The sequence below is a fragment of the Alligator sinensis genome, unplaced genomic scaffold (genome assembly GCF_000455745.1).
Source record: "Alligator sinensis unplaced genomic scaffold, ASM45574v1 scaffold954_1, whole genome shotgun sequence".
Taxonomy (NCBI): domain Eukaryota; kingdom Metazoa; phylum Chordata; order Crocodylia; family Alligatoridae; genus Alligator; species Alligator sinensis.
The window spans coordinates 1,324,670-1,341,820 of NW_005842228.1; the positions used below are offsets into that span (position 1 = coordinate 1,324,670).

Below are 17,151 nucleotides of genomic sequence, written 5' to 3' on the forward strand. Positions count from 1 at the left end.
TGGAGTTCAGTTGCAGCCTTGGCTTTCCTGGTTTGCTCCCTGCAGGACCGGACCAGTGCAGAATATTCCTCCTTGGAGGTGAATCCCATCCTCCATCCTTTGTAGGCCTTTCTTTTTAGCCTCAGGTGCTCTGTTAGATCCCTGGAGAGCCAGGGGAGCTGCTTGCCATCTTGCTGCCTTTCCTCCGAGATGGAATAGAATTAGCTTGTGCATCAAGGATCGCTCCCTTGAGGAGCAACCACTCTTCCTGAACTCCCCTCCCCCTGGGGTCATGGTTCCTTAGGGCCTCACTTACAAACCTCCTGAGCTTGTCAAAGTTGGCTTTCCTGAAGTCAAGGACTTCTGTATTGCTGACTGACTTGCCAGCTTTACAGCGGATAGTGAAGGTGATCAGCTCACGATCGCTGTCACCCAGCTTCCCATCGATCACTAGGTTGCCGATTAGGTCATCCCCAGTTGCCAGTACCAGGTCGAGCAGCACTTTACCTCTTGTTGGCCCATAGGCTTCTTGAGTCAGGTAGAGGTCATCCACGCACGATAGGAAGCTTTGCAACCACCCTGATTTTCCTGAGTGATCCTCCCACGAGATGTCTGGGTAGTTGAAGTCACCCATGACAACCATGGTCCTGGAGCATGCGGCCTCAGCCAGTTCCTGGGTGAACTCCTGGTCAAGCTCTTGACTTTGGGTGGGAGGTCTGTAGCCAGACTCCCACCGTTGTGTCTCCTGTGCCGTGTTCCCCACGGCTCTTAACCCAGAGGGTCTCCAGTCGTCCACCGTGGTCGCCAGTATCAGCTTGCAGGGACATGTAGTTTTCTTTAACATAGAGAGCTACACCCCCACCCCTAATTCAGCATCTAAAATATAAAAGGATTGGTCCCAAATATACTTTCTTCACAGGCCTCCTGGTAGCCTGTCATCCTTTTGATTTTATTTTCTTTCCACTCCAACCTCCCCACCCTGCTTTTTGGGTTGCTCTTGGATCATCTATCCTGGGGTGGGCTGTTGGGAGGAGGGGAGCAGGAGTGCTGGCACAGTGCAGACGTTGGGAGTTGGCAATTGATACAGTCTGGCCCAGGCCTATCCACTTTGCACCCACATCTGGGGACACTGGATGGAGTGGGCGGGGTCTCTGGAGACCAGCCAGGACCATCCGGGCAGGGTGCACCTGGCCAGGAAGATGGAATGGCAAGGACATGCAGGGAGTGGATCATGATTTGGCCTCGGCCCTGGCCCCACGCTGTCACTACCCCACAATCCTGGCCCCCACCCATCTGCCCTGCTCTTGGAGGCTACTCCCCCCCTGCCAGAGGCCCCATCCTATCCACCCAGTCAAGTGTGACCTGCCCACAGAGGTCATGGCTGGTATCCATGGAGACCCTTCCCACCCACTTCGTCTGGCACCCCAGCAATGGGCGTGGGGTGGACAGGCCCAGACAGTGGGGCCGGGTCCAACAGCAGTGGAGACACCAGCAGCATCAGCTGGAAGGAGCCCAGGCTGCTGGGAAGTGGAGTCTGGCTGCCATGCCACCCCAACCCAGGCTTGCACTTGGGGGTGTCAGGACCAGCCATGTCCGGCCTGGGCCTGGGCCAGGCAGGGTCAAGGACCCACTGTGAACTAGATAAAATCCCTTGATGGGCTGAATACAGCCCACAGGTCATATTTTACCCACCCCTGGTCTATCCACACCTAATAGTGAAGATGATCTTTCTTATTATTTATAATTCTACCCCAGGTTCTTTATCTTTCTAGCAGCATTGACTCCTTGCCTTTGAAATATGACATTCTGTATTCAGACTAGTGTGCATTCGTAGTCAATCTGTATGTAAATGTACTGTTACTAAAGGCAATGGACATCAAATAAGGTGGGGCTCTACCTATGTTAACAGGCTGTAGCCACCACGCTCTGGCCCAGGTGGGACAGAGGCAGTTGGGCCCTACTACAGCAGCACTAGGGAGGCAGGGGGCTGCAGGTTGGAAGTGAGGAGCACCAGCATGGCCTGAGGGGCCAGGGAGCTGTGGGTCAGGAGTGAGGGGCACCAGCAATTTGCATTGTGCAAATTGCACAGTGATGAATGTCACTTGGAGGGCCACATGTTGATATTGCTGTTAATGTTTTCTTGTTAGTGTTGATTCTTCTTTTAAAATGAAGACTATAGAACTACTTTAATTTGTAGTGTGTAATAAGTATTTTGGGGCCAAAATACTTGCGTGCTTTCTACTTAAAGTATTTACTGGGTCGGGACTGACCATTGATGTTTACAGGTGGGTCCTGGTACAAAAAAGGTTGAGAAGCACTGCTCTGCATCATGCCTGCTGATGTCCTCTGGTCTGACTTCCTCAGCTGTTCCACCACAGAGTGCTTGAAAGCAGTTGCTGACTTAAGTTCACTCTTCAATTCTGGGGGTGGGGGCTGCTTCAAGTAGTCATGAGATGCCATGTCTCTTCATTTCCCTTTAGCCTCTCCAATATCAACCTCTCATAACTCCTGTCTAAATAATCTTCCTTTTTCTTGATGTAATATAATATAGATACCCATGCTTCAAACCTTTTGAATCTTTTCCTCCAGGGCACACATCAACTTAGACTTGGTGCAGATGAAGTGGTCCTGACCCTCTGGGAGGGGCACAAACATGGCACATCCCATGTAGATCACAACTGCTGACCCAGCTCCATTTGTGCTTCCTTTCCTACCTGGAGGACACCTAAGCTGAAAACGAACAAAATAAAAACCACTGAACAAAAACCCACACACAAAACACTGATACCTGGTGCCTTGTGCACACCCACACAGGCTCCTGCCCCCTGGATCTATTTGTTTCTCTGTCTCTCCCCCTCTCTCTGCTGGGGACTACCTAGCCTCATTCCACCCCTTAATTAGATAAAGCAGGCCCAGACAGACCAAGTCCTGTCAATCGGTCACTCCAGAGGTGGGGAAGAAAGAGGGGGTGGGGGAAGGGGAAAAAAAAAAAAGCCACACTGCAGAAAAACCACACACCAGGCAATAGGCAAACTCAAGCACAAATCAGACACCCAAAGTCACTAGCTCCCAGGAAAGCCTCAAGGCAGTCTCACTGCTGAGCTGCTTATCTTGGTGCAGCTGCTGACTGCTTACTGCTCTGCTTGAATTGAAGTGGCAGAAGTCTACTATTAATGGGACCATAGGACACCCTGGATTCAAATGGTATTTCCATTGATGCTATTAAGAGTTAAACTAATAACCTCCTTGCACTTCTCCTGAAGGTGTACAGCTTGATACCAGTACCTTATCCATGCATATAGCGGATTAACCACTGCTTTTATTTATAGACTGTGCTAAAGGCACTTAAAGAGAAGATTCTAATGTTTAAAAAATAAATAAATAAATAAAAACCATTCAGTCAATTGCTGAAAGAAAATTTTACTTCTCTGATGTTTCCACAGGGATTTATTCAGTGGAACTTGTAAATGACAGCCTGTATGAGTGGCACGTTAAACTTTTAAAGTAAGTGACTTTTTTTAACTTCACAAAGCAGTATCCTGTATTGACACTGTTGAAGGGATGACATTATGGTCTAACTGGTGTGTGCTATTGGGCTTTCATGGCCAGAGGACTCCAACTGGAGGCATGCTAGGACTGAAATACATAGCTAGTAGGGCTATACAAAGCTTCGGGTCTGATTCGATTTGGAGGAGGTTTAGCCCAATTCTGTGGCTGAATCTCTGAATCCGAATCAAATTGGGAAACCAATAAAAAGGTCCGAATGGATTTGGAAAAGATTCTGAGAGCTTTGGAGATTGGGGCAGTCCCCGCTTGCTGCCGCAGGGAGCTGGACCCAGACTCTGTGCCAGTAAGTAGGGAGGGCTGGGGCTGGGAGTTGGGGGAGGGGACCATGGCCACCCCACTCGGCTTCAGGTCCTGGCTCTTTTTTTAAAAAAAACAAAAAAAAAAACCACCTCGGGCTTCTGCCAAGCAGGGGAGGGTGGTCCCTGCTGCTCCCCGCTGCCCCATGCTGCATGGGGGGGCTCTACCACGAACCCTACCCCACCCCACCATGGCTGTCTCGCCCAGCCCCAGCTCCCCCATCCCCCAAATAAAATAAAAACAAAACAAAAAAAAGCTTCCACTCACCAGCTGCTGTAGCAACTGTTGGGGCTTCTGGGGGCGTGTGGCAGAGCCCCCCCACCCATCACGGGGCAGTGTGGGGCAGCAGGGATTGCCCCCCCCGCCTGGTAGCAGCCCATGAGTGGGGGCTTTTTTTGAAAGAGCCGGGAGCTGGGGCCAGGCAGGGCAGCTATTGACAGCGCTGGAGAGTGGGCAGGAAATGAGACCTGTCCAATTTGGAGATTCGGCTGATTTGGCAGCGGTCAAATTTTTCCGAATCAGATTCGGCTGAATTGATTCGGGACAGTGATTCGAATCACCAAATCAAATCACTGTCCCCCGCATTGGTTGAATCCAAAGCAAATGCTAGCTGCTTTGCACAGGCCTAATAGCTAGGTAAAGCTGGCACTGAATATGCTCTTCTACACTGTCAATCTGGTGTGCTCTCAGGAAACCTTTATTACTTCTGAAATTCCTTACCCAAACCACCCCCCAAAAATAAAGCCTCTTGAGATGAAATTCCTTATACAGAATCCTTTCTGCTTGTTTTCTGAAGAAAGAAGATTTGGGTTCACTCTTGCATAGCTTGAGTAACAACTGTGTTGCTGGCCTTAACATCTCTCTCTAATTGTACAACTCACCAGTGACATGAGAATCTGTTTGTCAGTGTAACAGTTCCCGTATCTGTTCAGGAATTATGAAATGAGAGCAGTAACATCCTCACTTGTGTAATTCTTTTACTGCCCATATTGGCTAATGTCTCATTGTCCTAAAAAGGCATTTTAATTAATAAGTTTCCCCTAAGCAGTTATACTTGTTATAAATGTCTACCTGTATTGATAGGTAATGGGTTTTGTTTAAGGGGTTTTGTGGCTTTGTTTGAAGGTTGTTTGTTTTTTTTTAAGTACTACTTCTCTTGGAAATTACCCCAGCTGAAAGGGTAACCCACTACCTTTGCACAGATTAACTTTAGGAAGGAAAACCATACCACAAACAAGATGAGTGGCATCTATCTTTAGAAGTAATAGAGAGGATTGTGTCCATCCAGTATGAAGTCCATTGTAGAACTGCATGGATGTGCGTGCATTGCTTTAGGAAAAAAAACCCTTCCCTGCATGGATCTGTTCGATTCCAGCAGTGAAAATTCCTTTGGAATTTGAAAGAGGATTTCTAAGTTTGCAGGCAAGTCATTGTTCAAACCAGGAGTGATGACTGTTATGTGGACTTGCAAAGGGAAGTCCCTGTTCTTCAGTACAGTGCACAATGCATCCAGCAGATATGTAACAAAATATTCAAACCATTGTACCAGATCTCTGAACTATTGTGTACAGTTCTAGTTACCCATCTTCAAATGGGAACAGGTGCAGGCCCTGCCAGGCCATTCTATCCGGCCCATGGGTCCCCTAAAAAATTTAGAAAATTAATATGTATCTGCCCCTGGCTGCCTGTCATGCAGCCCTCAATTTGCTTGCCAAAATTCAGTAAGTGGTCCTCCCCGAAATAATTGCCCACCCCTGCGTTACAGCAAGGGAGTGGACTTAGTGACCCAGAAGGTCCCCTCATATTTTGTGTTCTTAAGTATAGCATCTGACCTTATTCAAGCCTATGAGGGTACCAGTTCCTGACACAGAATTAACACAGATCTGCAAGAACTCATAACCAGATTGCAAGCTATTTGTAGCCCTACCATCAGCCCTTCACTATAAACAAAGGTATTGAAATTCTGTGGCTAACAGAAGCTTTTGATGTGTTACTCATTCCAAAATTGAAGAATTTATCATCAAATCTGATGCAGAAATCTTGTCGCATCTGACAGTCTGGTCTTAAAACCTATTATTTGAATGAAGGGACTGAAAAGCTGTTAATTTTTAGTAGCATATCAACTAAGAGGAACAATAACTTCCTCTTTCAAACAACAAGAGGGTTTTGAATATCTCTATTGAGAATGTGGAGAAAAACATCAGGGATGGTGGGAGATTTTCTTGCTGATTACTTACTTTGTAACTGATCTTGAATCTTCTACAATTTTTTTGAAACTGCAAATACATGGAAGTAGATAAAAGACTCAACCCGTGTCCAGACAGGCAGGGGCATGCAGTTTGTGGTGCCACAAACGTAACTATGGGGCCACAAATTACATGTGTGGAATTTCGAAATATGTCCTGCGATGCAAATTTGCAGCACGGGCAAAATTTGCTTCCAAGATTTGCTGGCCAGTGTGTCTCTGTGCTCCATTTGTGCCCTGGCTGCTCCAGCATACAGGAGGAGCAGGGCAAGGGCAGTTTGACCACGGTGAAACAATGCGTTCCTCAACAAAGTGCATGTGCAGGGTCATGTGCCCCGGCACAGATTTGTGCTGCTACTGTTTGTGCTACTGCAAGTGCATTCCCCAGCTCGTTTGGATAAGACCTTAAAGAGCATCTTCTTTTATAGAAAATTAAGTGATTGACTTAATTCTTTTGCTCTTTTTCTTCCACCTGTAACTTCTAGGGTTGATCCAGACAGCCCGTTACATAGTGATCTTCAGGTCTTAAAAGAAAAAGAAGGTGTAGAATACATTTTGCTCAATTTCTCTTTTAAGGTAAGTGGTTATCAGAAGAATACTGGGGTTAAAATTACTATCTCAAAGTAGATACTGTTTTAAATAATCTATAAGCAATGTCTGCTCAGGGGTCATGGTATACTTTTCAAAAAATAATCTAGTAATATATAAAAAAAATCTTCCGTAGCTGATTTTCTGGGCAACTAATTATTTCTGTATAAATGAGAGATGAATATGTTCAGCTTCCAAAAATCTGTATGGGATTGTGGTCCAAAAGAGGTAGCTGAAATACCTTTCTCTTGGGTACTCATGTTGAAGCTTAGTATTTAAACCTTTGTATCTGTGCTTTTCAGGATAACTTTCCTTTTGATCCTCCCTTTGTGCGAGTGGTGTCTCCTGTGCTTACAGGAGGGTAAGTTTTAAATCCAATCTTTTAAGACCTGCTTTATAGTAGAAACATCATTGAATGTTCCTTTCTCTTATGGGGAGATGAGGTACTTTTGGAGCTCAGAGTCTTTTTCCCAAAATGCATGTGTTCGAGCAAAACATGGAGACTGATCTCAGGAATTGGTAATTTCCAAGTAACTACACCAACTTTTTCCTGACCCTCCATTATTGCAGGTGTGCAGTAGCGCTAAAGGTAACCATTGGTGGTTTTAACTCTGAGTCAACCTGCTCTGCAAGATAATGTAATGGTGTTACACTGGCTAATATATGCTGGGCCTCTGGTAACAGGAAATGTTATGAAAAAGTTTAGTACAGGTGTAGCCCAAGAGTGTTTTCAATTTAATGACATTTCTTGCTCCATAAAGTGATTTCAAAAATCTGGTTGCAGTACCTTAGCTGGCATACGTAGCAGAAGTGTTGTAGGTATTGGAGGGGAGGCAATAAAATTAATCAATTTGCAATGCACTCTCATCACCCTCCTAAAATGAGTTCTCAGATACGGGGCTTTTGCTCTTTTTTTTCTTTTTCCCTTCAGAAGTCGGAGCCTGTGGAAGTGATGCTTGTTCTGACTTTGTTTTAACCTGTGCCAAACTTAATGTTAATAAATGTTAGATGGTAAATATGCCTACTGCTGTCAGTATGTACATAATATCAAAACAGCACAAAGCAACATTGCTGGAAAAAAAAAAGGTTAACAACTCACTGGGCCTGGATTTATGACTGTTTGCAGAGGAATGCAACACAATTCTAATTCGGAAGTATGTCTGGAATGCCCCCAGTAGTCCAAACTAAGAAGCCATTCTGCATTTCTTGAACTTAAAACTCCACTCCATTACTGGTTCTGCAGTGCTCTAACATGTTGTGGATTGCAGATTACTAATAAATGCCATGTATCTGGGGTCATTTTTGGACCAGAAGTAGCAAAGTATTTTAGGAAAAGCTGAATTAAGATTAAATATGTCTTTCTCTAGTCTATGTCCTCTGTAGAGCAGAGGGCATTCCACACCATTATGAAGTTTCGGGAATTGTTACATTCCTTTATGGAAGTTGCTTTTAAAAACTACACGCAAGTACTACATCCATAACAGAACTATCACAAATAGCAATCCTCCTCCACACTTTTCACTTTTGAGAGTATGAACTACTGTGCAGATTAGCTGAATTACTGATTCTTACTAAGCCTTCCCTCATCTGGGCAAAGCAAATTAGTTTCTCTTGTAAGACATTAATCAGCTCTGTAGATCACCAATTCTCACCAGTTTTATTTATAGCTGTGAAAACAGTATGACAAACTAACCCTGTGCAGCCTAAGATCCTATGACTGTGATATTTTTTTTTTAACTAACTGATCTCAACAGAGATGCCAAAAGTAGTAATTTCACTGCTTCTAATATAGTATTTATTTTTAGGTATGTCCTGGGTGGAGGTGCATTATGCATGGAACTTCTTACTAAACAGGTGACTATAGATTCCATCTTACTTTGCATTCTCAAGAGTAATGGTGAAAGAGCACCTCTTAGTAGGGTTAAAAGTGATTTGTGAAACCTGTTAGCATTCTGACTAAAAACATGCTTAAATTCATGGGAACACCTGCTTTTATGATCTTAAAACACTTTAAGAACAAAAGACGAAATCAAACACTCCGGGAAGTGCCTGAACAAGGCCCAAAGATTGGTGAATTTAATTCTGACTTCTCCCTCCATGCTGGGGAGTGAGACCAAAAGGGGATGACAGAACTGTAGTCCTTTCCTTTTTCCCCCTCCCCTTCAAACTTGCTTCTCACCTCCCATTCTGGCAGCTGCCTCAATCTGGACTGGGATGGGTATAAATAATTTGCCACCTGAAGAATATAGTGACTGATCACTACCTCTTAAAAAAAATAACCCCTTGTAAAGTTCCAGCAGAGAGAGATTCCATTGAACCCTGAAGAGGTGAAACAGTGCCAGAGAGGCAACCATCTTCGTGGGAGCAAAACTCTCTCTGCTTGCTTAATTGCTTCACTGAAAAGTGAACTTTAAAAGTTGTAAATGCTATTGTGAAGTTTCTGAAAGTGAGTAGAGAATAGTATAATGTAGTTGTGTTTTTCTTTTGTTTTTTGTCTTGCCAGATTCTGGAAATGTGTGCAACTTGGCATTTTCCCTTTTCCTACAAGTTCTTAATGTTAATATAGTTCACTTTAGTTTCCTGTTTCTCTTGGTAATAACTAATTGTTTTATAGTTTTTAAAAGCTATTGATGGAAAATACCAGGGTTTGCTAGAGTGCGGCAAAACCAGACATTCTTTGCAAAGTGGATTTGCAAGGTGAGCCTAAGAATCCAAACACGCTTTCTGTAGAAGTATTTCCTTCTTCCTTTAGGGCTGGAGTAGTGCCTATTCAGTAGAATCGGTCATCATGCAGATCAATGCCACTTTAGTCAAAGGAAAAGCCAGAGTACAGTTTGGAGCCAATAAGGTAAATATAAACGGTGTAACTGAAATGATTTTTTTTGTGAGAGAGTATTCTAGTGTTCTGTTTTTAATATTGACTCTTGAAGGAAGACCCAGTATAACCCAGCTCTTCCTTTTCCAAGATCCCAAAGTATACTCACATTGGTTTAGTTCCTGTGCAAAAACATGGGTGTATTTCAGTGTCTTATCGGAAAGTTGCTATTTGGACTTTGCCTAGAAAGCAGTGTGTATAGAGGAGACACTTTGAGATTGAAGGGGCTGTAAGCAGGTAAAGTTCATATGCTGCCCCCATCCTTGGCATCAGTAACTTAATGCAACAAAATATTTTCCCAGAATTGTGTATCTGGCTTCCTAGTCTTTCTCCTGCAGGTGCGCTCTGCCCCTGAAGAGGTTGCAACCCTTTGTAAACCCTTCTTATAGTTACTCGAACCCATGTTGCCCTTTCCTTATGGAATGATTTGGAGGAGCCATGCATCACCATGCAGGAGTCTAGTCTATGCTCCTCTTTGCAGACATGTTACTGTGTCCAGGTTAAGTTTTCTCATCAGTGTGTGTGTTGGTTTGTTGGTTTTTTAACTTGACATTTAAGTAAAAAAAAAATCCAGTCTTTATGAAAATATAACAAAGGGTGGGAAAAAGTAAACAAAGTATCACTAAAATGTATCCTAGATTTGTATAGTACTGATAGAAAGTACTTCTCACCTGACCAAGAAGGGTTTGCATCTTTTCTTTCCTTTTCACTTTAATTATATGAGCATAAAAAGCTATAGGCCTGAGAAGGATGTCGGCTTGCTGGGTAACAGTACTCAAGTTGTGGTTTGTTTTCAAAGGTGACTTAAACAATTAAGTCAATTAAACTTATGCTCCCAAGTAATTTTTTAAAATGGAACTTAGGCCTTTATGCCACTTAAGTTCTGGACAGAGGTAATTTTCCAACATTTTTAAAAGGGGAAGGGGAGTTGCAGGTTCGGAACATGCATCAACTCTATGTATGCAGTATAGGCAAGTTAAATCACTGTTGCTTTTAATTGAAACAGTTCAATTTATAATACCCTTTGCTACACCTCTATCACTGTAGGAGCACCCAGCTGTTAGTTATATTGTAACAGTTTATGCCTGTATCTTTTAATAGCAGCATACTTGTTATTTCTGTCCACACCTTTGGCACTGAAAATTGTTTACCTGTTGTCTTTCCTTATCTTGCAGTAGAGAACTCTAAAATTGATTACTTCCCTAAAGTCAAGTGGAGTTTTATGCTCCAACACGTTTAGACTGAAAAGCTCCAAATTGTAGCACAACCCTCCAAAGAATTTCAAATTGTGACTCAACTTATGTTGGAGGCCCTTCTGACACTGAGTGTGTACAAGTTATTTCATCCCTACTTCAGCCTGTTCCATTTTAGTTGTGCAGGAAGTGACTCCTGTTTTAGGAGCAGGGATCTAGTATTGCAAGCCTTGTTTGGAAGCTTGATTTAGATTGTTTGAGAGTAAGGATCTTCAGTGATGCATGTAAGGTAGATTTATTGTGACTTCTGTTTGGGTTTGTTTTTGAGGGGGGGGCCCTGCCAAGCCCCTGAGTATTTAACAGATTAATTTCTTTTTCTGTCTCTACCATTTGCTGGATTTGACATTATGGAATAGTTCTGTTTTTTCACTTTTATGTCTGCCTTAAGCCTCTGTGTATGCACTGTCATTTGAAATCCTAGAAAATTAGAGTTGGAAGGGACCTCAGGAGGTCTAGTCCAACCCCCTGCTCAAAGCAGGACCAGCCCCAACTAGATCATCCTGGCCAAAGTTTTGTCTAGCTGAGGCTTTAAAACCTCCAAGAATGGAGATTCCAACACCTCCCTGGGTAACCTGTTCCAGTGTTTTACTACCCTCCTAGTGAGAAAATTCTTCCTAATATCTAACCTAAATTCCCTTGCTGCAACCTGAGACTAGTGCTGCTTGTTCAGTCATCTGCCACCTCTGAGAACAGTCCAGCTCCATCCTCTTTCGTACCCCCTTTCAGGTAGTTGAAGGCTGCTATTAAATCCCCTCTCAGTCTTCTCTTCTCTAAGCTAAATAAACCCAGTTCCCTCAGCCTCTTACTAGAAGTCATGTGTCCCAGCCCCTCACCATTTTGGTTGCCTGCTGTTGGACTCTCTCCAGAGGGAATGGTCAATCAAGGTGTATTTTAAGTCCTCTAGTATACTAAAACTAGGTATGGTTCTGATCAGATCAAAAGGTAATCAGCTCTTCAATCCTGGAAACTACTTTTTTTGCCCGTTTATAATTACAACTAAGCAAGCTGCATGACACCTCCTTGACTAAGATTTAAAAAATGCTACTTACCTAATATTCTCACTGACTACAGGGCAGTGAAAAACTGGGAATGATGAATAGGAAACATAAGCATAGTATTATAAAACAGCTCTTTAAAATTAAGTATCTGCATGTATTTTTGATCTTGTATGTTGTGATGTCATTTCTTTATAGTAGTATTTTTAAATGTTGTTTTCTTTCAGAACCAGTATAACCTAGCAAGAGCACAACAGTCCTATAAGTCTCTAGTACAAATACATGAGAAAAATGGTATGTAAATTTTGCAGCTCTGCTTGTTTGTACAAATTGTACAGCAGCATAGAAAATGTTTTTTACATCTGTTGTGTTTGCTGTTTGGTATTCAATAAAACTTTTTTAAAATATTGGAGCATTTTGCTGCTTAAAAATACTTTCCTGCTGTTTCTTTTGTCATCTTAGTTGAGAAGGATAGCAGTACTTGCAACTAAACAATCTACTGTTCACTATAAACTTATGCTATATCAAGTAAAACTATTCCATGCTTCTGCTGTGTGTTGTACTGTATTTTCTCTTCAATGTGCAAAGTTGTTCTTATGGCATCTTTTGTCTCACATCAAGTCTCCTTTTCCTTCCCCAAGAAGCTAATCAAATTATAGCACAAGCAGACAACAGTTAATGAAAGGATCAAGTTTACAGGACTGCAAGTTAAACGCAGCATGTCCAGGGGATGTTAGCTTGGCTGAACTATTCAGTTCTGCTCTGGAAAGTAGTGGCACACATCCCATACAAAGCTAGTTACCACCAGTTTGTCCTCTCAGAACTGGCACTTTCTCAAAGTGCATTAGAAATGGGACTGGTAGAATTACATCCACCTTTCCAATTGCAAAAGGGTGCAAATAGTTTGAGACCCTGAGGGGTTAAATGACTTTCAAGTGACAAGATGGCAGTAAGGCCAGAAACAAGTCTCTTGATTTTTATTTTTTTTTCCCAGTCTTGAGTACCAGTTCCTGTGAGGCCATGTGGATGTGGCTGCCTCCCAACACTTAATGTTAATGCGTGTCTAGTAGAGTGAACTACTTGAAGCAAGTATTGGGTCTAAGAAATCTTATCATGATCCTTCAATTGAAAAAGACCTCACAAGTGTCATCTAGTCCAACCTTTTGGCCCCCAGGCCATATAAGTGGTTGCACTCAGGCTGTGCTGCCTCTACCCAGCCTTGGGCACCCAGACTAGAACCCAGCCCTGCATACGTGGGTCAGGCTCTGTGCTGCCTCTGCACAGCCTGCATCAGCTCCATGCTGCCTCTGCCCTTTGCAGGGCCCCTCAGAGATCTGGAAATTTGGTAGCAAGGAGCAGCAATTTAATGCTACCACCTCTTCCCCTACACACCAAGCTTTTGGATCTCTGGGGGGCTTTGTGGGCCGGATCTGGCCTTTGAACCGGAAATTACACGCCCCTGATCTAGTTCAACCCCTTGCACAGATGCAGGATTCAGTGTACCTAAACCATTCCAGACAAGCGGTTTATCAGTCGTATTGAAAGCCTACTATGAAGGAGTTTGCACTGCTACAATTGCCTGGCAGCCTTAAAAGGATCTCATGGCAAACCCAGGTGCAGCAGCACCCTGGTTGAGAATCACTGGTATAGATCTCAAAACTGGCATATGTCCAACTTTAGCAGGCAAAATAAGATTTATATAAGCACATGCCTATGTAGTTAAACTGCAGGTGCTAGATACATGGCTTGCTGGATTGAAAAATAAGGTCCTTTTAAAGTTTTGAGATGTATGAAAACTAGATGTGATCCTTGTTCAGTTCAGCATGCCAAGAGGAGCCTCAAATGTTAATGCTTTATTTTCAGATATAAATACTAGCTTTCCTTCTGCCAGGTAATGTTTAGGGCAGCCAGTGCCCTTTTGTTAAATTATTCCTATTTTTATAATCAAATTTTAAGCTTCCATCTTGCACAAATCAAGATAAAGCAAAAAGTTACCTTCTTGTTTACTTAGTATGGGCTTTGCAGTTGTTTTAACATCTGCACCTAACCTGTTTCTTCTACAGGCTGGTACACTCCTCCAAAAGAAGATGGTTAATACTGAGGACTGTTTTACACCTGGACCAACATCAACAAACAGAGCTCTTTTTTATTTCTCTCCAACACACACAGACTCAAGCTACGAGTGCCCCTACAACAGCCGTACTGAAGACTTTAGCTATTAGATAAATTAGTGGATAATCTGTCAACTGACACATTCAGTATAAGTTACAGCCTTACCATTCCGCTCTTCTTAGGTATCTTGGACTGAGCAGTTTTGGCCTTTACTGTATTTGTCCCTCTGGATTAAGTATACTTGGGTCATTCCCTCCCTTTTCCCCTTTTTTTTTTTTTTTAATTTAAAAGTGTAAACTCTTTAAAGCAGGCTATCAAGTTACTAAAGATCACTCAATAGAAGTTGCTCACAACACTTTTTTGTGTACTTCTTACCTTTTTGCAGAACGTGGACTGCAGAGATTTGCATTGTATTATTTCATTTAAAGCCAACAAAGTTTAATACATTGTTTAATACTGTTCTAGGAAATTTCAGGTCTTGTAAATCACAGTAGTTTTTCTGGTCTAAAATGACAACATTTGTAGTATTGCCAAATTAATGATATAGGAAAACCACATGTATGTTAAGTCATTAAACTTTTTTTTCATGGCTGTGTTGAGGATATGAACTGTTTCTTGGAAGAGATGCTCTTAATTAGATTATGTTGTATTTTATAAGCAGAGCAAGGCTGTGCCAATAAAATCTTGTAACTAGTCACTTCCACTGGGGCATCAGAATCTTGCTGGGCTGTTCCTGCTACTTGTTGGCTCAATCTCTTAACAACAGCCACAGTATGAAGCTTGAAGTTATTTAAGATACTAAAAACCTTTTTAGGTGTTCCATTTTTTTTATTAACGGGTTGTTGCAATCATTTGTAAACTAATGAACTTAAGTGATTGGCACAAATCAAGATGAAAATCCTTGAGCAAAAATTTTATAGAAAAAGCTAAATAAAGTACAGAAAGACATCACCCGATTCAGAGATTTTAAAAGTGTTGCCATAGTCATGACAGTGGTTTTGATATTGAAAGACTAACGGGAACTATTCTTTCTTAGGAAATGAATCTGGGTCTGTGTAATTACTATGTTTCATTGCCTTATCTAAATCAATTCTATTTTGGTTGTAGCATTAGGGATTAGACCTTTACCCCCAGGGGTTGAAATAAGGGTGTGTACCATGGATTAAGCACTTTTTAGAAGCCCAGAAGCATGTGTGTTGTTTTTTTTTTAGTTATGACTATCAAATTTGTGCTCTTCTTCTTTTCTCTATCAGGCACCCCTGGGTCCTTGTGCATTTGCTTCTAGATCCAGTTTTTAGCTTGAAAGAACAGACTGAAGAGATTTGGCACTACTCCTGATTTTATATATTATTTCAAATAGTTTTCTAGGAAGTATAGTGAATGACTTCCCAGCCTTTCTGCTTCCTTGGTTGTATGTATATTTGTATTAAATCCTGGTAGCCAATTGCTCAAATAGCAACCTTAAGTGAAAGGCAGAACTCTTTAAGCATTAAAGTTCCTTAAAACCTGAGGCTAAAATCTTTGAATACATTATTGAATTCTTTAATATTCTAATGGGCTAGCAGGTTGACAGATGCACATTTGGCATGCTTTGTTTTGGATTTCATTTTTCATTGCAGAATTATTTGGCAATGTACAGTAATTTGTAAACTTGCATCAAGTTTATGAATAAAGAACCATTTTAAGAATTATTCTTTTTGTGGTTACTGTCTCTGGATGCAGGCAGCATTCTGTTCATGAGTACCTTGTGTTATCAGTGTAGGAGGGAGTTTAACAGGTTGCTGGTGCTTTGCTTTACAGTGAAGTCTTGCTATCAGGCAGCTCTTTCATTATCCCCTAAATCAGGGGTTTTTCAACCTTTTTTAAGGAGTGTACCCCCCTGAAGAGTTGGGGGTGGGTCCTCCAGTGACTGGTCAGCACACAGCATGCTTTTCAAGTACTTTTGGCGTGCTTCCCAGGTACACTGTGGTGCTGCAAAGAAGCGGGGGTACTTGGGAAGCGTGCCGCTGCATCACATACCCCCCGGGGCCTTCCCAAGTATATACACGTACCCCTGGTTGACAACCCTTGCCCTAAATGAAGGATCATGAAACCCTGAATAGTACAAATTATCCTAGGATCGTATCTTCCACTGCTGATACCAGAAGTACTAAAACGGCTGGCTAGGGTGGAACCATTTTAAGATGCTGTTAGTAAACTTGAAAGCATACAACTGAGTTAGAGATTGACAGCATTTACTGTCACCAATACCTTGCCTTGCACATGAAAGTGCCCATTCTTTGGCAAAACGATGACTACTTAGGTTTACATATCATTCAAATGATATCCTCTCTATGCAGCACAATGCTGGTTTTAATACTAATCCAAAGGGTAAGGGCGCTGCCTTCTCAATTGCCAATGGCACTTGTGTAACAGTTGTTTCCTTGAGGGTTTGGTCTGGCTTGCTCTAACTTAGCTTGGGATCTTGCAAAATTACAACAGGATGTCCTGTGGCACCAAGACTAGGAGGTTAGTTTTAAGCGGAGCTATTTTCTTAGCCATTTGCCTGGAATGACCGGCTGGTGGCATAACTAGGCCAACAAAAGGCCTTCATGTCTGATGGAAAACATTTTTTAAAAACAGCTTTTACTGCGGAGCATCCTTCTGAAGCTGCACGGCCGGTGGGGCGGCGGGGCCAGTCTCTCCTGCAGCCTGGTGCCGCTCTTTGTGCTCTCGCAGCCTGCTGTAACTGCGTTCCCCGACTCAATGCCTGCAGCACTGTCCTAGCAGATCTAAACGCATTTCTTTTTTAAACGCCAAACTCGGGCCGTGTCCCAAATGTGCTGGAAACCTCGAGGACCCCGCTGGCTTTCCCCAGCTACGTTCTCGTAAACTGCCCCCGGGGAGGAGGCGGAAGGACTGCGGCGCTAACGCATCACGTGGCCACAACCCAGAAACGGAACCATCGGTCCCCGGTCTTTCCCCCCACAGTGATCGTCGCTTCCGGCCACGTGACCCCGGCTGAGGCCCGGACGCGGACACCGTGTGATGACGCCATCAGAGCGCGCTGCCGGGCTGCGCTCTGTTCCCCGTCTGGCCGCTCGCTGCGCGGAGCCAGGCCCCGGGCCGCGGCGGTCACCATGGAGACGGACACGCAGGGGCCCTTCGTGCTGAGCAACCTGGCCGAGGTGGTGGAGCGGGTCCTGAGCTTCCTGCCCACCAAGGCGCTGCTGCGGGCGGCCTGGTAGGCACCGGCCCCGC

The 17,151-nt window shown here is 43.3% G+C and overlaps 2 protein-coding genes across 2 annotated transcripts in view; both read left to right on the forward strand.

Annotated features, from left to right (window-relative positions):
• The window catches only part of UBE2Q2 (ubiquitin conjugating enzyme E2 Q2), a gene marked incomplete at its 5' end in the record, with an annotated part of 60,553 nt that extends 44,954 nt beyond the window's left edge, over positions 1 to 15,599 (forward strand). Inside the window, 7 exons of the mRNA XM_014521591.2 lie at positions 3,423 to 3,483; positions 6,574 to 6,664; positions 6,979 to 7,037; positions 8,482 to 8,530; positions 9,429 to 9,524; positions 12,027 to 12,093; positions 13,863 to 15,599. Of these exons, the coding sequence (XP_014377077.2) occupies positions 3,423 to 3,483; positions 6,574 to 6,664; positions 6,979 to 7,037; positions 8,482 to 8,530; positions 9,429 to 9,524; positions 12,027 to 12,093; positions 13,863 to 13,894 (455 nt within the window). The remainder of the gene's footprint in view (positions 1 to 3,422; positions 3,484 to 6,573; positions 6,665 to 6,978; positions 7,038 to 8,481; positions 8,531 to 9,428; positions 9,525 to 12,026; positions 12,094 to 13,862) is intronic.
• A 1,320-nt stretch (positions 15,600 to 16,919) lies between these two features.
• FBXO22 (F-box protein 22) overlaps positions 16,920 to 17,151 on the forward strand; it is a 17,071-nt gene continuing 16,839 nt past the window's right edge. Inside the window, exon 1 of the mRNA XM_014521592.2 lies at positions 16,920 to 17,134. Within this exon, the coding sequence (XP_014377078.1) occupies positions 17,031 to 17,134 (104 nt within the window). The 5' untranslated portion in view covers positions 16,920 to 17,030. The remainder of the gene's footprint in view (positions 17,135 to 17,151) is intronic.